This window comes from Mustela putorius, unplaced genomic scaffold, assembly GCF_011764305.1.
Source record: "Mustela putorius furo isolate JIRA1106 unplaced genomic scaffold, ASM1176430v1.1 tig00000083_pilon_pilon_pilon, whole genome shotgun sequence".
Lineage (NCBI taxonomy): Eukaryota > Metazoa > Chordata > Mammalia > Carnivora > Mustelidae > Mustela > Mustela putorius.
In genome coordinates this window covers 12,147,894-12,171,414 of record NW_025421273.1, presented here as the reverse complement: position 1 = coordinate 12,171,414, position 23,521 = coordinate 12,147,894, and the positions used below count along the sequence as shown (strand labels likewise).

The window sequence follows — 23,521 nt, the reverse complement described above, 5'->3', positions numbered from 1 at the left end:
TTCCTCCTCTCTCTCTGCCTGCCTCTCCACCTACTTGTGATCTCTGACTGTCAAATAAATAAATAAAATCTTAAACACACACACACACACATATATATACACAAACACATATACATAAAAAACTGGGTAGGGTTGACATACAGTGTAGGACATCATCATTTCTGAAGGAAGAAGCAGAAGGAACCATAGACCATTTGCCAAACTCCCAAAAGAACCTCCAGGAACTCACTACAATAAGCTTAGAGGGCCAATTTGAGAATAGCAGCCGAGACCAGGAGTTCTGCACACTTAAATCCTTAAAAAAAATTTTCCAAACTAGCCATTTAAAACTGACTTTCAGGACAGTCTCACACAAAGAAATCTGTGGTAATTAGAACCCAAAATGACTAACACAGAACTATAAAGAAAACAGAGGTGAAGAATCCAGATAAAAACAAGGAAGGGGAATAGAACCCAATCGCTTCAATAAACTGCCATATTTTTTGGCACTTCACAAAAACAATGAAGAGGGAGCTCTAGAGCCATGACATTAGAAAAGCTTTTCTGGGGGTCCCTGGGTGGCTCAGTCAAGCCTCTACCTTTGGCTCAGGTTGGGATGGAGCCCCATATCAGGCTCCCTGCTCAGCAGGAAGTCTGCTTCTCTCTCTCTCCCACTCTCCCTGCTTGTATTCCTTCTCTTGCTGTCTCTCTCTCTCTGTGTCAAATAACAAAACCTTAAAAAAAAGAAAAGAAAAAGAATAAAAGAAATGATTTTCTGAACCAGAATCCTTCAAGAAAACTAATTTCATGTAAAAATGAAAAGAAAAGGGGGTGCCTGGTTGGCTCAGCTGGTTGTCTGACTTTGGCTTGGGTCATGATCTCAGGGTCCTGGGACTGAACTACAGTGCTAGGCTCTGCGGGCAATCTGCTTGTCCCTCTCCCTCTTGCTCTGTCCTTCCCTCCCCCTTGTGCTCTCTAAAATAAATAAACAAAAATCTTAAAAAAAAAAAAAAAAAGAACAGAAAAATACCATGATCAAATACCATACAAAAATTCTATCAAGAAAAAAGAGCAGAACCACATCCCTACAGATAATGAAAACACACAAGAAAGACATGTCCACAAAACAGATGAAAACTATAACCTGTTATTTCATAATATGGTAAAGAAAGTATTAAAATAATACTAAACTCAAAGTAGAAGAAAAGAATGTAAAGAGAATTTTTTTAAATCATAAAGAAATGAAGCAATAAATAGGTCTTCAGAACAAGTGACAGTCAAGGAAGACAAACTCCAACATGCACACAACAGCATCTGGGCAGTAGGAAACAAAATGGAACAGGATAAACACTAAAAACCAATTCAATGTTCCTAGAATACAAAAGATCTGGAAGACCACGTCATCTGAGAAAATTAACCCAGGATGACCAATGCTAAGACATATATTCTGGTAAAACTGCTAGTCTCTAAAGAAAAAAAAAAGTATTCTGAACATCTAGCAAAAGAGACCAAGTCACTTAAATGGAAAGATTATCTTCAATTTTAACAGTAGTGCTTTGAGGCAGAAGAAAATCATTTAAGATTCATAAAATCGAAAATATGAGTCTAGGGCCTAACTAACCAAACCAAATTCATATTGCCATATAAATGCCAGCATGCAAGAACTCAAAGTATTGTTTCCACAAGCATTTTCTGAGAAGGCTACTAGAGAAGGCACTTAAGACAACCAAAATGACTAGGAGTACACTGATACGAAGGCAGTGGTGAGCATTAAATATATATTTATTACAGAATTAAGTTACTAATTATAATACTAAATGAGTGTTGTAAGATGGAGATGATATCTGTCATGGTTATATGCTCACAACACAGAATGCAACTATTTTCAATCATGAAGAGGGAACATAATATTGGTAGGATATCGCTATTGTGTGTGATACATGGAAAAAACAAATGAGTGATCATGTAATATTCTGGTTTTGTTATTCCTGTTGTCCTTAAAAATCAGAATTTTTTTGTGGAAGAGAGGAAAATAAAGGTTAGAGGAGATCAGGTAAAAACCCCTTGGTACTGAATTTTAAATAGAATTATAATTCCACTGTATACTTAAAATTCCAACGTTCAACAGTATGCCATGTAATTCATAAGGTAATAATATATTTCCTACCTCTATCCACTAAAAAGGCCTAGAAAGAATGACTAACCCAGCTCACTGCTACTGTACCCAGCAATGTATCCACTGCTATAATACCTAGACTAATTTCCATTTCCCACAAAAAGAAATAAAGATTTCTTTTTGAAATGACCAATTCCAGACCTGGGGCAGGAAATACACTCAGGGAACCTAGAACATCTCCTTGTAGGGGATGGCCTGGAAAGTCAAAGACTACTAGGCTCAGAGGTCAACCTGAAGGGACTTCCACCAGTCAGAAAGGTTAACTGCAATGTTCTGAAACTCATTAAATATACTGAAATCTATGAAATAACACCCAAATATAACAGTTGGTCATCTTAGAAACAATGACAGGAAACCAACTTATTTTGAAAAGGTTTACTTTTCCCATATAAACCGTATCACGGGTAACCAAAAATAGTTGAGAGAAAGCTCCTTTTCTTGTGTGCAAGCCTGATTTTTTTTTTTAAATATTTTATTTATTTATTTGAGAAAGAGAGAGAAAGGAAAGAGAGAGAAAAGAGTGCATGCACACTAGTGGGGAAGGGGGGGGGGAAGGTGCAAAGGGAGAGGGAGCTCAGACAACGGACAACGCAGAGGTCTATCCCAGGACCCTGGGATCATGACTTGAGCTGAAGGCAGACGCATAACCAACTGAGCCATGCAGCTGCCCCAAGCCTGATTTCAATAGATGACAATGAGGAAACTGCTCTGCAACATGTGAAACTCCAACCCAGAAACAGATCATCTACAAATAGTTTAGCAAGACACTCCCCTCAAACATGCAATGACTGATGGGGAAGGGGGTGGCCCCTTTCCAACCATGCCCCATTTCCAGGGAAGTTGGACTATTTCACAGAAATAGTCTAGTTAATAAATACAAAGGAGGAATGATGACATTAAAATATCTCCACCTTGGAATCTTTATTAAATTAATGGACCTCCATCTTGAGAATCAATAGCTGCTAACAATGCAAAAAGGAACAGCCAGACTATGTACCCACTGACAGAACACAGAACCACCTACAGAGAGTAGGTTTTGCCAGAAAGCTGAATCCAAACACAGTCAAGCATCTAGATCCAACTACCAACTGGCTATAAACTTGGAATACCAAAGAACAAGGTTAGCAGTACCATGGAGATGGAATCAGCAAAATTCAGGCTGTAGCAGATTCTGCAGGTCAACAAACCCATTTTTATTTTTATTTTTTAAGAGTTTATCTATTTATTTGTCATAGAGAGAGAAAGTACAATTAGGGGGAGCAGCAAGCAAAGGGAGAAGCAGGCTCCCTGCTGAGCAAAAAGCCCCATGCAGGACTTGATCCCAGGACCCTAGGATTATGACCTGAGCCACCCAGGCATCCCTCTTTATTTTTTTTGAAGACTTATTTATTTATTTGAGACCGAAAGAGAGAGAGAGAGAGCGCGCACGCGCACAAGCACAAGCACGGGGAGGGGCAGAGGGGGAGAGAGAGAGAGACCCAAGCAGTCTCCTCACTGACCAAGGAGCCTGATGGCAGGCTCCATCTCACAATTCTGAGATCATGACCTAAGCCAAAATCAAGAGTTGGGTGCTCAACTGACCTAGCCACCCAGGCACCCCTCCTCCTTACACTTTTGAGTTTAAAGAACATGGTTTTGGGGAGTCTGGGTGCTTTGCTCAGTTGGGCGTCTGACTCTTGGTTTTGGCTCAGGTCATAATCTCCCAGTCATGAGACTCAGCCCTGCATCAGGCTCTGAGCACAGCGAGAAGTCTCCTTGATATTCTCTCCCTTTCCCTTTCCCCCTTCCCAAAATGGGCACCCGCCCCTCTCTAAAAATAAGCCTTAAAAAGAGAGAGAAAGGGGTAAATTGGAGCCTGAAAAAGGTTAAAAAAAAAGTACTAAAAATAGACAAAAACTAAACCCTAGTATTTCGGGATGACCATTTGGGCAATGAAACCATGAAGAAGAGCAAGGCAGTGGTTACAAGTCAAGACAGAGGTTCTTGGGATGCCTGGCTGGCTCAGTTGGCGGAGAATGTAACTCCTGATCTCCAGGTTGAGTTGGAACCCCACGTTGGGTGTAGCAAATACTTAAAAGTAAAATAAATAGATCTACGTATTGAGCATCAATGGCTACTAACAACACCTGGGTAGCTCAGTCTGTTAAGCATCTGGCTTCAGCTCAGATGTTGAGCTCAGCATCTTGGGATCGAGCCCTGCACTGTTGGCCTCCCTGCTCAGTGGGGAGTCTGCTGGTCCCTCTGCCTCTCCCTCTGCTTGTGCTCTCTCTATGAAATAAATTCTATTAAAAATTATTAAATAATTTTTAAAACAAAATAAAACCTTTAAGAAAGATGGCATTTCCTTCTGAGAGGATGATAGGGGAGAGACAATCAATCAATACCCTTAATTTCTTTTTTAACCTAGGTGGGAGCAGAAAAGGTATAAAACCTGAATGCCACTTGTAAGCTGTATAACATTTGTTCTACGCCATCTATACACAGCTTACAACAAAAGTTGTACTACTTTGTTTTTAAATTTGTACTCTTAAGAAACATACTATTAGATATAATTAAAATTAATTAGATTTATTTATTTTTTTAATTTATTTGCAGAGATCACAAGTAGGCAGAGAGGCAGGCAGAGACAGAAAGAGGGGAAGCAGGCTCCCTGCAGAGCAGAGAGCCAGACACAGGGCTCGATCCCAGAACCCTGGGGTCATGACCTGAGCCGAAGGCAGAGGCTTTAACCCACTTTCTAACCCTCAGATTTCTTTCTCTTTTTTGGTGTGGCATTATTGCAACAAAATTTCCTTTTCTCTAATTATAAGACAATATGCAAGTAAATACATTACATCACCCTTTTATCTAATACATATGAGACCACCCTTTTATCTAATACATATGAGACAGCACTAGAATCCATGAAGAATCCTGTGAAAATAAGAAAATCTGACTACGGTTTGACTTCAGAGTAAAACCTTAGGTAGTAAATGTCCATCACTCGCTGGACATTAACAATGCATCACTCCGATGGGTGTCGGTCAACTTCTGAGAATACCATGGAACTGACACGTAAGTAGCCAATGCCTGGTGACCAAACAGAAAGCACTGGTGCATGTTGGCCCATCAGAAGCTGACTAGCCAACTACAGCTGTCAGGCATCGGTCCAGCACGCAGCACACAGGTCAGAGTGGCTGACACTCATGCTGCTCTGGGTTCACCCTGTCACGTTAACATTTACAAGTTCAACACCCAGAGCAACGCTCCTCCACCTCTGCACGCTAACCATTCTTTGCTCACGGTCACCCATCCAATATTTCCCAACCTGCTTGCTTTTGGAATGTCTGTCTCTCACCCATTTACAAGCAGCAGTAAGGAGTGGTGGATATGAAATGCTGGCCTGACTGAAATAAGTTCAGGCAAACTGATGTGCTCCTCCATAAGCACTGTTTCTGAGTATTTTTAGTTCACAAAGGGTCTGTGAAGCCACACAAAAGTCCATCAGCCTGAGAAAGAACAGTCCTATTGGCTCATAAAAAAAGGGAGCCATCTAGGGATGCCTACGGTGGCTCAGTCATTAAGCGTCTGCCTTCAGATCAGATCATGGTCCCAGGATCCTGCAATGGAGCTCTGCATAGGGCTCCCTGCTCAGCAGAGATCCTGCTTCTCCCTCTCTCTTCCTCCCTCTACGTACACACACTCTCTCAAACAAATAAGTAAAATCTTTAAGAAAATATAAATATAAATTTTTAAAAAGGGAGCCCTCTACCTTCAAGACATTTTCAGACTTACAGCCTTTCACTGTAACTAAAACATTAATTTTCAAAAAACTCAATCACGATGTACACCAATCTACTTCCCGTAAGAACAGGAAATATAGCTTACAAAATGACCAAATGGGTACAGAGAGTCAGGAACTACTTACTCATGTTCAAGGCCGCCATCCCCCCTTGCGGAGCTGCGGGGTAGACGTTCGGTACGTTCGCGGTCATGAAATCTGCAATCTGCTGTAGCGCCAACAGGCCTGTGGGGTTCTTCCCCTTCTTAAATTGTTCCTGTATCATTGATTCCAACTCTTCACAGAAAGCCTAGTAAAAGGCAAATGAGAACAGTGAGACACTATCTCTCTTCCATACCTTGGGAAGGCAGAGGTAACTAACACACAGACTACCTTTTTGTTTGTTTTCATCCAAGGCTAGAAAAGTAAATGGATATTCTCATACATTACTACTTGGAGCATCAATTGCTACATTATTGCTAGAAAGTAATGTAAGTAATATAAGAGCTTAAAAATCTTAACATTCTATCACTAATAATCTTTTTGAAAGAAATAATTAGGGGGCGCCTGTATGGCTCAGTGGGTTGGGCCGCTGCCTTCGGCTCGGGTCGTGATCTTGGAGTCCTGGGATCGAGTCCCGCATCGGGCTCTCTGCTCAGCGGAGAGCCTACTTCCCTCTCTTTCTCTCTGCCTGCCTCTCCATCTACTTGTGATTTCTCTCTGTCAAATAAATAAATAAAATCTTTAAAAAAAAAAAGAGAGAGAAAAGAGTGCATGCACACTAGTGGGGAAGGGATATACTCAAAGATGATAGATGTTAGTTCCAGCAGGACTTCTAGCAGGTAACAGTCAAAACAGTAGAAATATGATTATACACACGGGTCCACCTTACAACGGACACAGTCCATCTATGCACACGGTCAACAAAAAGGCTGAGAAAAATTAATAAATGACATAAAATTGCTCTTCATATATTTTTGATTGTGAAATGGTTGTAAAGCAACAGAATCTGTGGGGTTTTTTTTATTTTTAAGATTTTATTTATTTATTTGACAGACAAAGATCACAAGTAGGCAGAGAGGCAGGCAGAGAGAGGAGGAAGCAGGCTCCCTGCCGAGCAGAGAGCCCGATGCGGGACTCGATCCCAGGACCCTGAGATCATGACCTGAGCCGAAGGCAGCGGCTCAACCCACTGAGCCACCCAGGCACCCTTGATATGTATTCACTCTTACAAAACACGGATTCTGGGGCGCCTAGGTGGCTCAGTGGGTTAAAGCCTCTGTCTTCGGCTCAGGTCATGATCTCGGGGTCCTGGGATCGAGCCCCGCATTGGGCTCTCTGCTCCGTGGAGAGCCTGCTTCCTCCTCTCTCTGCCTGCCTCTCTGCCTACTTGTGATCTCTCTCTGTCAAATAAATAAATAAAATCTTTAAAAAAAAAAAAAACAAAAAACAAAAGAGTGAATACATATCTAAACGTAGAACACTAGATACATCCAAATGTTTACTATAATCATCTCAGTGATGGAATTATTAGCAATTTTCATGTTCTACTTTGTGCTTCTCAGTATTTTCCTCAAAATAGATTCTCTTAATCACTTTTAAAAGTTGAAAAAGAAATCCTAAAACATTCATCCTTTATCAAATAATCTTAAATTTTTAAAAAAGATCCTAAACTAGGTAAAAGGATTAAGTTGGGTTGATGGTGACTTTAATATAAAGTCACTACTTTAACAATACAGATTAATTTATAGCTTTCCTTTCCCAAACCATGTTGAAATAATTTTTCACATATCCTACAAAGAAATATCTTATCAGAGGTGCCTGGATTAAGTGCGTGCCTTCAGCTTGGGTCATGATCCCAGGACTCTGGGATCGAGCCCCGCATAAGGTGCTCTGCTCAGTGGGAAGCCTGCTTCTCCCTCTCCCACTCCTCCTTGTGTTCCCTCTCTTGTTGTGTCTCTGTCAAATAAATAAATAAAATCTTAAAAAAAAAAAAAGAAGTATCTTATCAAATAAATACTAGTTAAAATGAAAATGTGAGCTTGGAATGCCTGGGTAGCTCAGTCAGTGAAGCGCCTGTCTTCAGCTCGGGTCATGGTCCTGGGATCGAGTCCCATGTCAGGCTCCTTGCTCAGCGGGGAATCTGCTTCTCACTCTGTCTGCTCTTGCTGCTCCCCCTGCTTATGCTCTCTCTCTCTAACAAATTTTTTTAAATCTTTAAAAAAAAAAAAGAAAAGAAAAAATATGAGCTCACTGAACGAACACCCACATCTGATTACAAACACTCCAAGGGTTTCTGGATGATTCCATATCCAACTTCTAGTTTTTCATTGCTTGAATGAAAAGCTTAAAAGACATAATGCCCAGGGACAGTCCAAGTATAGCTATCAGTAGCTTGCAGGAAGCAAGCAATACATGCATTACACTTAATACAATGGTATAAAAGAATATAAGGAACCAAGAGTGGCTAGAGGAACCCCTATTTACCATATGACAAATGATGTCATAGATGTCATAGATCATATTCTGTGGGAGTCAAGGAAGGAGGGGAAAGCTGACAGGGGCTTTGACTGAAAAGAAGAAATCAATAAACAAAACACACTCAGCCATCTTTGGTATCAATGGCAAAGGCAACCATCTAGACAGATATGCTGACACAGGATAAAGGGATACAGACTGATCCAGAAGCCTCACTAAAGGTCACAGAGTATGCTGGGCACAGAGGACAACAGTTGCATAAAACAAGCTGCCCTCACAGGCCCTCAATCTGAAAAATCAAACCCTCTCTTTCCACCGTTTCCAAATCCACAGATGTATCTATGGGAAGCTCAGTTCAACACACAGGTATAATGTATGTACACGACACCACAATTCAGCCCACGTACACAGTGCAACACATGTTAAGTCCCAGGTGCTGTTCTAGGCACTGAAGATATACAGTTAGAAAAAATGGTCCTTGCCATTAAGGAACCTAAAGCTTAGCATATAACACACAAAAAGAAAACCACAGTGTAAGAAGCCCTCAGTATCCACAGCCGCCCTGATGCCCTACATGTGCAGTAAGGAGCTGAGCGCTGCAGAGGCTGATGAGGGCCTGGAGCCACCCAGCCAGATCCCAGAGTCTACTCCAGCCAGCACTCACGGCCAGTGACCTTGTGTGCTTCCTTGGTCCTAAATACTGGTGGTTCAACATCCACACCCTCACCTCTCAGCGAACTGCCTGCCCTCCTCTAGTGACCCTGTCCTCCAATTATCCAGGCCTCCCATGTGCATGATCATGTCCTACATGTGCTCTTTCCTAGTAACTGTGCCCCAAGTATAGGTTCCCCTCCTAGCTTCCAACTCACCCTTTCTTCAACTCCATCGTGACCCCTAACACAGGTCCACCATCCCTTATCTTCCCTGCGTCCTGACCTCCCTCACCCATTTAGAGCCTTGGTTTAACATTATAATCATTCCCTTGCTCACATCTGCACTCTCTACCATTTCACCTGGGAATACCCCAACCCTGGTTAAATTCAACCCTTCACTCTGTCTACTCATGCAGCTGAAAGTGGCTGGAGCAGGGGGATCATGCTGCATCGTCCCACTATAAATTCATGCCCCTAACCTGAGTGTGCCCTTCACGCTAAACCAAGGACAGCCCATCCCCTCACCCACTCTCACACCTATCTGGGCCCGTTCTCAGCAGGTGACCCCACTGATGATTCCCTGAGAGCAGAGGATCAACCTGAAGAAAACTCTCCAGCTCCCTCCGGGATCTATGCAACTGTCAGCATCTGTGCCCACAGGATGGGCTTTCCCACTCCCTCAAGTGGCTCAACTCCTGTGCTCCTAAAACCAAGAATCCAGCACCAGGAGATCCCTAGGAAGCAATCCCAGGCTTTCTGGTATTTCACCTTATGTCCTTTCTCTGTTTCAGGGTCCCACACTGCATTCAGATCATCACAGTTGATGCTGACTATGTCTGTCCTCGACGACCTGTAGATGGGGGCCTGCACAGCACCTGCACACAGTCAGTGCCATAAGTCAACTTTCTGCACTCTGCCCCCAGTGATGTTTCCTTCATTTCTTGTGGCTTTTATACAGGAAACTGCTCAAGCCTAAAATCTAAATGCTCTCTGATTCATTTTTTTCCTCCACCTCTTCCTCATCATCCATCAGCAAGTTCTATTGAACCTACCCTCAAAATAAAACTCAAAAATTACTGCCACCTCCTGTTTGGAAGATGGCTTTCTCTCTTGCCTCATACAACATTTTTTCTTTTTCTTTTTTTTTTTTAAGTAGGCTCCACACCCAAAGTGGGGCTTGAACTCACGACCCTGAGATTAAGAGTCACATGCTCTACAGACCAAGCCAGCCAGGCACCCCTATAATACTCCTTCTATACCAAACCTTCAAAAATGAAATCACATCAGGGGCTCCTGGGTGATTCAGTCAGTTAAACATCTGACTCTTGATTTCGGCTCAGGTCGTGATCTCAGACCAGCTTAAGATTCTCTTGCTCACGCTCCCCTCCTCCGCAACCCTCTGCTTGCACATGTTCTTTCTCTAAGAATATATTAAACTAGCGCCATTCCTGCCTGCAGCCCTCTGATGACTCTATTATACTCTGAATGCAAAACAAACGCCTAACCCGAGCCTACAGAACCTTCCAGAACCTACCCCCTCCCTGTCACCTACTGTGATCAGAACACACTGGTGCCTCAACTCTCCAAGCCCATCCAGCTCATCCCTGAGCTAGGGATTTCACTTGCTGCCCCTCAACTGAAACACTGCTCCCCCATCCCTGCAGGGCTGGCTCCTTCCGCTCCCTTCCTCAGAGCGGTCTGTGCGAACCGCCACTCAGTCCAATCACCCCACTGCTTCCTGCACTGTGCTTCTGTTTGATGTTTCTTGTTCACTTCCTTCCAGAAGGGTGTGAGGTCAGAAACTTGACCCAGCAGGTGCTCACGCAGGTGTTATACTCATGTCCAAACTCACCAAGCTGTACACTGAAAATCTGCATAAATTCCTCTAAATTATACCTCCACAATATGTGAAGACTAATCATAACCAAACAAACAAAATCTCTTAGAGCATTTATCTGTCCTGTTCACTGCTAACTCTCCAGGTTCCTTGAGCAGCATGTAAAAGACAAACATTAAAAGAATTCCATGAGTATCTCCCAACACTCCAAAGCTTTAAGGGAACAAGATCAGAAGGGAAAAAGAAATGAAGCACACACAAGGGCAGCAGCAGCAACACAAGGAAGTGATGGAGACAGAACTCCTTTACGTAAGGACGTGAACAGAACACAGAGGGCATGCTTGTGGCTTAAAGTGCTGGGGTCACTAGAGGAAAAACCAATCAATGATGAGGTCCTATCGAGGCCTACCAAGTGCCCAGCACCAGGGGAGGGGGCCTAGAGGTAACAGTAATTTTTAAACAGTTCTAAAACAAAGAGACTCTCTGGAGAAGTAGGGAGAGAATAAAAAGGAGAAGCCAGCACCTCCTCTCCTTTATGACAATGAAGATCTGTCATTTATCCTGCCTGATAACTTGAACTGGACGGAATTCTTTCCCCAGCCATGCACATACACACGAGGCAAGAATTTCCTGAGTGGAAATGCAGGCACTCTGGCATGTACAACAGAATTAAGAGCTGAAGCCTCAGAGAAGGAAGAAGACCCTTGTGCAGTAAGAAGGCTTACAGGACTCTGCAGGATCATGGACACCCTCTTCTTCTGCTCCATCATGTTGAAGTCCTGGCGAAGGTCCGGTGCCATGTTCCTCTCTCGCAAGTACTCCGGGTTGTTCTCATCCACCCTGTCAAAGTACCGTTCCTTGTGCGGGGCGGTGGTCGGGGGTGGTGAGGTCACCACCGCGGCACGAGAGTCCCCATTCATGGCACAATCTTTCTCGGTTCCTACAGAATCAACATACAAGAAAGTCTTGTGTTTGAATCATTGTCCAACAGCATTTCATCACAAGCACATCAGCCTGGTAAACACAGCCTTCAGTGTGAGAACGTCAGGAGTGACTGAGTCAGAGCCATCACGCGCGAGGTATCTTTGTGGCCTTGGAGGCACACACCAGCCATCTCCCACCCTTCTACAGACCAACGGCATTTTTTGTCCTCGCCATTGTTCTTTCGCAGACAACAGGAAAACAAGCTCACAAAGCTATTGTATCCTCTCTCAAACTGAAAAAGAATTAGATACTGAATTTTTTAAAAAGAGTTTACTTATTTGTCAGAGCAAGATAGAGAGCACAAGCTGGAGAGCAACCAGCCAAGGGAGGAGAAGCAGATTCCCCACTGAGCAGGAAGCCTGATGCAGGACACAATCTCAGGATCCTGGGATCATGACCTGAGCTGAAGGCAGACACCTAACCAACTGAGCCACCTAGGCACCGCTAGATACTGAACGTTGACAAGATAGTTTAAATCACGATCCTGTCCCATACAGAAAGGATCTACCAGGAGAAGCACAGTTCATTTCTGGAGAAATCGGATTTATGATATTTTCCTGAAAATGTGTTAGTAGTGATTTCACAAAGGATTCTCCAAACGGATCAATAAGAAAGCAGCTACTCACACACCTATATTCATGCAAAGGGGAAATGCTCCTCATCAGATCACCTTTTCAGTTCAAAAAACAGCAGGTACTGAAAACATCAACATGCCCTATTCTGTGACTAAAAGACGCCCAAAAGACTCAAATTTAAAGTCTATTATTATGGCTACTTACACTCTTTTTAATCCCAATCCCATCATTTTCTTTGAAATGATGTTCAAATACTAAATTATATTCATCTTTAACTACTAAATCACTAAAGAGCACCCTTTACTAAGCATAGAAATAGTTTCATTTCTATTGTTGACAACTAAGTGTTTACTGAGCATCTGCTACATCTCACCACTGTGCTAGGTACAAAAAGCAACCGGACACTGTGCTCACATTGGGGAAGCTGGGCTCCCAGACTCATGAGAAGGGAAGAGGGATTGGATCAGAAGTCATAAGCACAGAGACAGCAGCGAACGCTGGAGAGGAGAGAAACTGGCTAGTGGAATGCAGAGTGGGAAGGAGCAGAACTAGCACCTGGGCAAGTACCTAGCACTTGGCAGTATACAAAGAGACAATTATGAATCTATTAAGAACAAGAAGGGGGGCACCTGGATGGCTCAGTGGGTTAGGCCACTGCCTTCGGCTCAGGTCGTGATCTCGGGGTCCTGGGATCGAGTCCCGCATCGGGCTCTCTGATCAGCGGGGAGCCTGCTTCCCTCTCTCTCTCTCTCTGCCTGCCTCTCTGCCTACTTGTGATCCCTGTCAAATAAATAAATAAAATTAAAAAAAAAAAAACCAAGAAGGAAAGGATGAAGAAACGAGGTGAGAAAGACTCAGAAGCCACAGGCAGAGTTTTGATGGTGAGGGGACAACAGTTCCTCAGGCCACACAGGATGGACAAGGAAAAGATTTTAAAGAAGTCGATTAAAGGAGCTATTCAAATGCAATCTGTATTCCTTCTTACACAGCACACAAATATTGATTCCAAATAGAGCACAGGCCTAAATGGAACAGCAAAATCTATCAAATTCTCAGAAGAAAACACAGGAGTAAATCTATGAGACTTCAGGTCAGGCACAGTTTCATATGACATCAAAAGGACAAGCAACAGGAAGAAAAAAAGAGATAAACTGGACTTCCTTAAAAGTGTGCTTCAAAGGACACATGAATAAAAAGACAGCTACAGAATGGGAGGAGTATTTGAAAATCATGTATCTTTGAAGAGATCTACAACCAGAATATAAAAAACACTTACAACTTAGTCATTACAATCACAATTATTTTTAAAAAGCTGGGGGCGCCTGGGTGGCTCAGTGGGTTAAATAAAGCCTCTGCCTTCCACTCAGGTCATGATCCCAGGGTCTTGGGATTAAGCCCTGCATCGGCTCTCTGCTCAGTGGGGAGCCTGTTTCTTCCTCCTCTCTCTCTCTCTCTCTCTGCCTGCCTCTCTGCCTACTTGTGATCCGTCTGTCAAATAAATAAATAATAATTAAAAAAAAAAAAAAAAAGCCTGAAAACCATCCCGTGGCCTACAAGAACCGAGCAGCTGACACTGCCCACATCCCTGATGCACAGAATCATGAGCTGTGAATAAGAAGATAAGGACTTGGGGGAGGGCCTGGGTGGCTCAGTGAGTTAAAGCCTCTGCCTCCGGCTCCGGTCGTGATCCCAAGGTCCTGGGATCAAGCCCGGCAGCGGGCTCTCTGCTCAGTGGGAGGCCTGCTTCCTCCTCTCTCTCTGCCTGCCTCTCTGCCTACTTGTGATCTTTGTCTGTCAAATAAGTAAATAAAATCTTTTTAAAAAATAAATAAATAAAAAGAAGATAATTACTTGGGACACCTGGGTGGCTCAGTCAGTTGGGCTACTGCCTTCAACTCGGGTCATGACCCCAGGGTCCTGGGATCGAGTCCTGCATCGGGCTCCTTGCTTGGCGGGGAGCCTGCTTCTCTCTCTGCCTCTGCCTGCCTGTGCGCTTGTGCTCGCTCTTGCGCGCTCGCTCTCTCTGACAAAAAAATAAATAAAAAATATTAAAAAAAAAAATTAAAAGAAGAAGATAATGACTTGAAACTGGGAAGTACCGGCAGGCTTGCTGTGCTGCCACAGAGCATGGACACAATGGTGGGGAGAGAAGGGAAGTCCACTGGCTCTCACTCGTGCTCGTGCTCTCGCTCCCCGTGTATGGATACACTCATGTTTTCCTCACTTCACTGTTGAGGGAACTCAGGTCACTCAGCTAGGAAGCAGCAGGGCTAGGATTCAAACTGCAGGCCACCTGGCGGGTTCTTAACCTCTAAGCCACACTGTAAATAGTGAGGAGGACAGGGGGCCAGGCGGAAGCTGCAGTGCAGGGGTACAATGGCCCCAAAGGGATGAGAAGGGAAGAAATCAAGGGCTTGAGATTCTGCATCTCTCAGGAGCTCCCAAGTCATACCGGTGTCACTGAACTTGGACCACAACAGGAACGCAAGGCTTTAAAGAAGAGTTCATTTTAAAAATATCTTATAGTACCAACAGCCAAAGAATCAGTTGGAGGAAACCCCCCCCCCTTCTTTTTAAGACAGATCAATCTGGATATTGCTCTTCTGAAACCTAAAGATATGACAGAACTAACAGTATGCTTAAAGTGACACTATTTTAAGGACTGAAAGTATGAAAACAATTAGGGACTAAAAGTCAACACAGAATAAATAAACCAAGGACTTGAATGTAGTCTTTAAAACTTACTCTTCTCTAAATGTATCCTCTAAATTTGCAGTTTAACTTGTTCACTTTAACCTAGTTTGTTCTTAAAGAATGATGCAAAGAACAAAACAAAGGTTGTCTGACATTTCTTCATCAGATGGAAATGAAGCTGATCATCACGAGCCAATAACACAAAGACTCGACTTCAGTGTTTCAGAAACAAGAAAAGGAGAACACGCAGCACTGTTATTTCTCTATCACTAAACGAGGCCAATCTGAAGCCATTCTCACCAGAGAGTATGCAGGAACACTGCAGAGGCAACTCTACAGCCTCTTCTTGTCCTAGAGCTGACGCACGAAGTCTTTGAAAAGTGAGATTAAGGCAGAGATTGTTCTTTTTATGAGGAGCTACTGTGTGAATGTATAAGATGAGGACTGCAGTCTAGGTACGCACGTGTTCTTTCCTTCAATAAGAAGTCTATAAACTTAAATCAAAGTACACATATTCTGAGCCCAGTGGTCAAGAAAAAACATCATTCTATTGTTAAAGCACAAAACCGTACTTAGTTTTTGTCAGTCATGCCTTCAGTTTTCATTAATCTAGTTTTTAAGAGCATGTTAAGACAGCCAAGTTTTCTAGAAAGATCTCTATAAGTAAGTTATTATTTAATCCAAAATTTTGAAGAAGAAATGGGAAAATGTAGATTTAAAATTTTTTTCTGGCAACATTAGAGTATTTTAAAATAATTTAAAAGGTATTAGGGCAACTGGGTGGCATAGCCAAGCATCCAGCTCTTGATTTCAGCTCACGTGATGACCTAGAGGGGCAGAGACTGAGCCCTGCTTCAAGCTCCACACTCCGTAGGGAGCCGGCTAGAGACTCGCTCTCTCCCTCTCTGCCCCTCCCCCAACACTTGCTCGGGCTCTCTGTAAATCTCTTAAAACAATAATAACTGAAACGCCCACCTGTTAACATCTAACAGTATACAAGTCAATATTACTGTGACCAATATTTGGTCACAAAATCAGTATTAAAATCTGCTCAATGCAGTATTATGAAGCTATAAAGATTTTTGGCAGGGCGCCTAGATGGCTCAGTAAGTTGGGTCTCTGCTTTCAGCTCAGGTCAAGGTCTAGGGGTCCTGGGATCAAGCCCCATGTCGGGCTCTCTGCTCAGCAGGAAGCCTGCTTCCCCCTCCCCCTCTGCCTGCCTCTCTACTTGTGATCTCTCTCCCCAGCTCAGTCAAATAAGTAAACAAATAAATAAAATCTTTTAAAAAAAAAAAGAAGAAAAAAGATTTTTGGTATAACATACACAAAAGATTATAAATTTAAGTGAAAAACTATAAAATTCCCTAATCTTTTCAGTAATCCTATCACTACTATAATTACAATCACACAGACAAGATGATACAATGGCTAACTATACTAAAGCTGAACAAACTGATTAAAGCAAAGTGCAGATCAGTGTTTCTCTATCTCGATATTCTAGCAGGCTGCTATCATTTTACCTGTACAAGAATTTTAAGATTTCACTAATCTTCATATGTCGCTACCTAAATCAAAGGAATCTCCGGGAACAATCCTTTCAAATAAACACACACACTCAACAGAACCCAAAAGTCTGGATGAACCCTGACAACCAACCTTGGCCTATCCACATGAGAGCCCACACCTGACCATGCCCATGTCACTCCTGGACACACAACAGCCTCCTAATTTGTTTCCCTACTCCTTGTCCCCCAACAACCCCCAACACCAAGCCATTCCCCCAGAGAGACCAGGGAGTTTCAAAATAATGCCTAATGTCGGCACTCACTCCCCTGCTTAAAAACTGATGGCTAGGGGTGCCTGGGTGGCTCAGTTGTTAAGCGTCTGCCTTTGGCTCAGGTCATGATCCCAGGGTCCTGGGATCAAGCCCTGCGTCAGGCTCCCTGCTCAGTGGGAGGCCTGCTTCTCCCTCTCCCACTCCCCCTGTTTGTGTTCCCTCTCTCACTGTCTCTGTCAAATAAATATAAATAATTTTTTAAAAAGTCTGATGGCTAATAACTTAGCTGAATCCTGATCTAAATCTAAAAATAATATTTGAGACAGTTAGACATATGACTATCAACCAGACCTGAAAGGCATTAGGGAATTATTATTAAAAGTTTTAGGTGTGATATTATTATATTAGACATATAAGATACATAGAGAAATACTTGTAGATGAAAGAGTATCTAGAATTTGCCTAAAGCTTCTCTGGGGGGAGGGAGAGTACAGGTTATACAAAATAAACAAGACGGGCCACACACTAATAATGTTGAAGCTGGAGGAAGGATGAAGCAGGATTCACCACAGTACTCTATTTTTTCACCATACAGTACACCATTAGTTTTTGATGTAGTGGTCCATGATTCATTGTTTGCATACAAATTTTGTCTATTCTGTATTGTCTGAAAGGCTCCATAATTTTCCCTGTTCTTGGAATAAAGTACCTCAAGACCTTACATAAGCTGCTCTCTGCCTGCCTTCAAATGGACGCATGTCAGCAAGTTCTTTCACACAGAAACCACTGATAATGGGATGAAAGGATATTTAACATCAACATCCCTTGTCTAATGCCCCACAAGACACCACTGGGCCTTGTATATTATTTACTGATCTGGAAATAACAAAGTGTGCCCTGGAATATTCTTTCTTACCGAAGTTATTCTAGCCCCAGAATGATCCATCCCAACATGTAACTAAACTTTAGATCAGAAACTAGACAAATTTTTGTTTCTCTAAAATATCCATGAGCTCATTCTAAAGCTTGTGGGCACATTCAATTATTTCTTCGCATCTCCCTTCCAGCACAGACATTTTGTAATGGCTAACTATTCAGACCTTCACTTGTCTTATTGCTGAATCCCTAAAGGCAGGACACTCAAACCAAACAAGAAAGTTGCCATTAACAAAATTCTCTGGATCAAGTGTCTGCTAGAAGACCCAGAGGGTCATGTTGGTTTCTAAATATTCTTAAAACATTTCTCAGAGGGGGTGCCTGGGTGGCTCCCAGGTTGAGTGGATGCCTTCAGCTCAGGTCATGATCCCAGGGTCCTGGGACTGAGTCCCACACCGGGTTCCCTTCTCAGGGGGGAGCCTGCTTCTCGCTCTCCCTCTGCCTGCTGCTCTGCCTACTTGTGTTCTGTTTGTCAAATAAATAAATAAAATATTTAAAAAAAAAAAAAAAAGAAAGCATTTCTCAGAAACCATGACTGCCAGGTGATAATGAATTATGGCTGTAAAGAAAATAAATCAGAAAGTACCAAAAATCATAAAAGTGGTCATTTCTGCTGTCTCCTTGGCCACCTGATACCCAACTCCAGACAGCCTTTGGAGTCAACAGGAAAATAAGAAAAGAAGAGACCTCTGTACTACCTTCCTTGACTTCTATTACTTCCTGGTGCTTAACAGATCTCCACTACTGCTACTTCCCCCATTCTGTGTAAGGCACTGGAGATAAAAAGTTGCAAAATGAGTAGATGACAGACATTTATTTAATGTAATCAAACAGTCGTGCTGCCATGACAGAAACCCACTTACATCAGCAGGGAGAAGTGTCTGATGGTGGGAAGCAGAAAGAGCCGAGTAAGGGTGTTATGGGTTGAACTGTGTTCCCCCGTATTTGGAAACAGGATCACGACAAACGTAATTAGTTAAAACGAGGTCATACTGGGACAGTATGGGGCCCCTCATCCAATATGGCTGGTGTCCTTATAAAAAGAGGACATTCAGATACAGACCATGTGAAGATGAAGGCAGAGGTCCGCTGAGGTGATGCATCTACAAGCCAATGAACACCAGCCATCACCAGAAAACTGCCAGCAGCTGGTGGAAAGGCCTGGAACAGATTAATCATCATAGCCTCAGAAAGAACCGACCCTACCGACACCCTGATCTTGCATTTTTGGTCTCCATAACTGAGACACAATGAATTTCTGCTGTACGCGCCCTCCAGGCTATGCTACTTTGTCAGGGCGGGCCCCAAGGCCTGTCCGGAAGGCCTCACAGGAGACGCTTGTAGAGCTAAGTGGTTGCTTCCAGGTGGCATAGGGCAGGCAGCAGTCCTCTGGTGACCGAACACCTATGGAGTCATATAGAGAGCAGCAGAGCCAGCACAGTGAGCAAGCGGTCAACGTCCCGGCTTTCACACTTGCTCCCTGATACCCAGCAGGAAGGTACTCAAGGAGCTTTCAATGACCCACCTGAAATGTTCTCTCTTCCAAACCTTTCAGGCCTGCTCATTCTCAAGATCCAACTCAAATCTGTCCTGCTCTGTGAAGCGTCCCCAAGCCCCTGAGCTTGGCGTTGGCCTCCTGTGCCCTGAGGTACTTTACTCTGACCTCTCATCAGCCATTTTCAAACAGGACCAGACATCTGTTAAACTTACTCCATCTCCAGTCTGTGGGCCCACAGAGAACAGAGACACTCAGCCTTTAACTAATTTTTGTACACCTGGGAGAGTAGGGACTCAAGAGACAATTTGTTCCTGCAGTAGGCTACCGACTACAAGGGACATCCTAACTTCTCTGGAAGGGCTCCGTGAGGTTTCCACCAGAATTAAACTGCATCATCAGCACACACTCAATGAAATAAATGGCAGACTCACCCAAAACAAAACAAAAACAAAAATTGTAGTTATGAGAAGTGATGGATGTGTTAACTTGATTGTGAGAATCATCAGATTGTACACTTTAAATATATTACAATTTTGTCAATAAAACTGGGGGTAAATGTTTTTAAAAATGTGGAGTCTTTGCTGGAGAGAGTGACAAGCTTTTAAACAGGAAGAGCTGACACTGATGGCTAAGCTCAGGCAAAGGACTGGGAGTAGCGCTTCACACAGTCCACACCCTGTCCAGCACCTCAGGTGGGAAAGGAAAAGAGACACAAAAACTTTAGCCAGAAATTCATGAGGGACTTCAAGCAACTGGGTTGCTATGCCCGTCAATGAAAGAGGAATCCCTAATACCTACTGACAGGAGGGGGCCCAATCCTGGAGCTCTCCTACATGAAACAGAACACAGCCACAGTGAGTTATACCCTCACTGCGCACATTGCTAGCCTCGTTCCCCACTTCCCCTGAGGTACAAACACCCACCTGATGTTTAAGATTCTTCTTCACAGGTTCAGGCTGACTGCTATGCCCTACTTGGGATCTCAAAGTTAAGTAAAAGCCTTTAATTACTCTGATCGGATCATTTCTATTCCTGTGTCTCCGGATGTTCTCCTGCAGATGAAACTGCTCAAAAGGCCCCTTTAAGATAATCACTGCTTACTATGTAGTCAGTGATTTAAATCTCAATGGTAGGGGCGCCTGGGTGGCTCAGTTAGCTGAGCATCTGACTCTTGGTTTGGCTCAGGTCATGACCTCAGGGTCCTGGATCCAGTCCTGTGTTGGGGGGGGCCCTCTAAGGGAGTCTGCTTGTCTCACTTTCCCTCTGCCCCACCCCCCTCTTGTGTGCATGTATGTCCTAATAAATTTTTAAATAAGTAAATGTATATGTATTAAGTAAATACATAAGTAATATATGTATTAAGTAAATACATATTATGTATTAAGTAAATACATAAGTAAATTGTATACGTATTAACTCATTCTTCCCCACAGATAAGGTAGCTGAGGCACAAAGCAGCTGAGCAGCCAGCATGAAGCTACTGCACTGAACCCCAGCTGCCTCGCTCCAGTGTCTGCCCCTAACCATGCAGACAGAAACTGTCAGCAGTTTCTGACACACCACTCCTCACCTCATGTCCTAGCATGGGTCAAATCAGGAAAGAGAGAAAAAAAAAATAAAGTAAAATTTAGTAAAAGTGATGCTTCCCAGCTTTGTCACCCACACTCACACTCCTTCTAATCAGGAAATGATGATCTGGGTGGGTCCTCTTTCTTCCTCTCTCCCTGACAGAATGGTTCGTTAACAAGTCCCCAGCCTATATCCTCCTCAGTTTATTCAGTGTTTACAAATAGTCATATACCTGATGTTGTTCTTTTAACCAGAGCTGCTTCTTTTTAAAAAAAATTTTATTTATTTATTGAGAGCACAAGCTGGGGTGGGAAGGGGAGACAGAACAGAGGCAGAGGGAGAAGCAGACTCTTCACAGAGCAGGGAGCCCAACATGGGGCTCAGTCCCAGGACTCCAGGATTATGACCTGAGCCACCCAGGCACCCCTACAGTTAGGGGTTATTCAATTCTATTGTGTACTATTATAGAGAGATCAGTCACTTAAGGATGAACAGCCGTAAGTGGAAAAACAAAAATCTGAAAATAAAACTCTGATTTGGAGACTGTCATCTTAATTGCTTCTCATTAAGTGGTCTTCCTGCACTGACAGGACCCTCCAGTCGCAGGGTCAGTACTGCACACCACTGGGCCTAGCGTCAGTGATTAGTCTTCAACAAGGACGAAGTCTTCATCCATAAAGTAAAAATATCTCCCTAACCTAATGAATCAACAAGACAACATAGCCAAGAGCACTGCTTGGAGAAAATGAGAAATCATCATTGTAATTACAATCATCACATCTGTCACTCCCAAACTCCACACCTAATGCTTCCCGATCCCGGGGAGAAGGAGACATCTAACCAGCACAAGGGAACCAAAAGAGAGCCCCATACAGGAATTCAGAGGAGTGTGACAAAGGCCCCGCAAGGCACCATGTTTGTACCCAAATTAGTCCAGGTTAACAATTCTGTGATAGTTCCCCCTTTGCAGGTGAAAAGTTGACTCAGTTTTAAGTTCCTGAGGTCTCAAAATAAATAAAGGGCCAAGTAAGGCTGTAGGCCCAAGGCCACTAGCTCCAAGTGCCAAGCTCATCCCTCCACTGCTACACAGGAAGTCGGAAGGGGGCACTGGCCGAGGGCAGGAAGCCCAGCGCTGTCTCCCCACCATTTAGCACCTAACAGGCCCTCAATAAAGATATGTGAAGTGGAAGAATGGTGAAGAAAGGCAAAAATCATGCTTCATGACTAATTTCACAAAATTCACTTCCATACAGAAGAAATATAGTGACATCCAGTACTTACAGGTGGCTCATGAGCTCATATCAATCAGTTTCCTCTCAAACAGGTGCTACTCTTTCTTTTTTTAAAAGATTTTATTTTTGGGGCGCCTGGGTGGCTCAGTGGGTTAAGCCGCTGCCTTCGGCTCAGGTCATGATCTCAGGTCCTGGGATCGAGTCCCACATCGGGCTCTCTGCTCGGCAGGGAGCCTGCTTCCTCCTCTCTCTCTGCCTGCCTCTCTGCCTACTTGTGATCTCTCTCTGTCAAATAAATAAATAAAATCTTTAAAAAAAAAAAAAAGAAAAAAAAAAGATTTTATTTTTAAGGAGTGCCTGGGTGGCTCAATGAGTTAAAGCTTCTGCCTTTGGCTCAGGTCCTGGGATCGAGCTCCACACCAGGTTCTCTGCTTGGCAGGGAGCCTGCTTCCCTTTCTCTCTCTCTCTCTGCCTACTTGTGATCTCTATCTGTCAAATAAATAAATACATAAAATCTTTAAAAAAAAAACAAAAAAGATTTTATTTTTAAGTAATCTCTACTCCCAGTGTGGGGCTTGAAATCACAACCCCGAGATCAAGAGTCCCAAACAAGTGCTTTTCAAGAAGAAATTCCACAAAGGAAACTGCACTTCAGATTTTAAAAAAGGAATGTGGGAGGAGTAATTTTATATACTGTGCCTGACAATTTAACAAGTAACAGCCATTCCATAGGACAGTCTCCACTGCAATTCCCGATCTACACGTTCTAAGCCACATGCCCTGAACCACCACACAAAACCAAGAGCAAAAGTCAACTCTATCCTGACAGTGCCAACCACTTTCTCTCCTTTTGCTCCTTCATGATACCATTCCTGTCCTTCAATTACTATATGATTTTTATTTTTCATTATATTTTTACTGAAGTCATGGAGGCTTTCAAAACTTGCTGTTTTACTGAAACAAAACTCTCCCTGAATTTCAGTCCATAAGCGTGGCTTGCTAAAGGGTCTGAGTCAGATTTCTGCTTATTTTTCTGGGGGGAGGGAGGAGGTGGAGATGTTTGGCAGGGTTATAAGTAAGGGAGATTAAAAATACTGACCACAAAAACAAACAGCTTTTTCAGAATTTAATGGTCGGTGACTAAATGTTCCTATTACTGAAGTAATTGGTTCCCATAGAAGACAAATGATAAAAGGAAGCTTTGAAGAGAATAGTCACCCAGGGCTAACAGACTGAGAAGGACACTAGCGCTGAGCATGCTAAGACATAGATATTCTGCACACGCAAAGGTCGAGCTGTGAGCTACTTTAACTCTGGGACTTCTGAAAACAGGGCAAAATTGTCCTCTTTGGAGCTAGTCAGGAAGTATTTAA

At 43.2% G+C, this 23,521-nt stretch overlaps 1 protein-coding gene across 10 annotated transcripts in view; it reads right to left on the bottom strand.

Moving 5' to 3' along the window:
- Positions 1-23,521, bottom strand: part of ADD1 (adducin 1) — an 82,504-nt gene that overhangs the window by 32,901 nt on the left and 26,082 nt on the right. For all 10 annotated transcript variants that reach the window (XM_045074979.1, XM_045074998.1, XM_045075006.1 and 7 more), the window contains exons 2-3: positions 11,609-11,823; positions 6,063-6,225 (exon numbers count right to left, since the gene is read on the bottom strand). In XM_045074979.1, coding sequence (XP_044930914.1) covers positions 6,063-6,225; positions 11,609-11,803 — 358 coding nt within the window. In that variant the 5' untranslated portion in view covers positions 11,804-11,823. The remainder of the gene's footprint in view (positions 1-6,062; positions 6,226-11,608; positions 11,824-23,521) is intronic.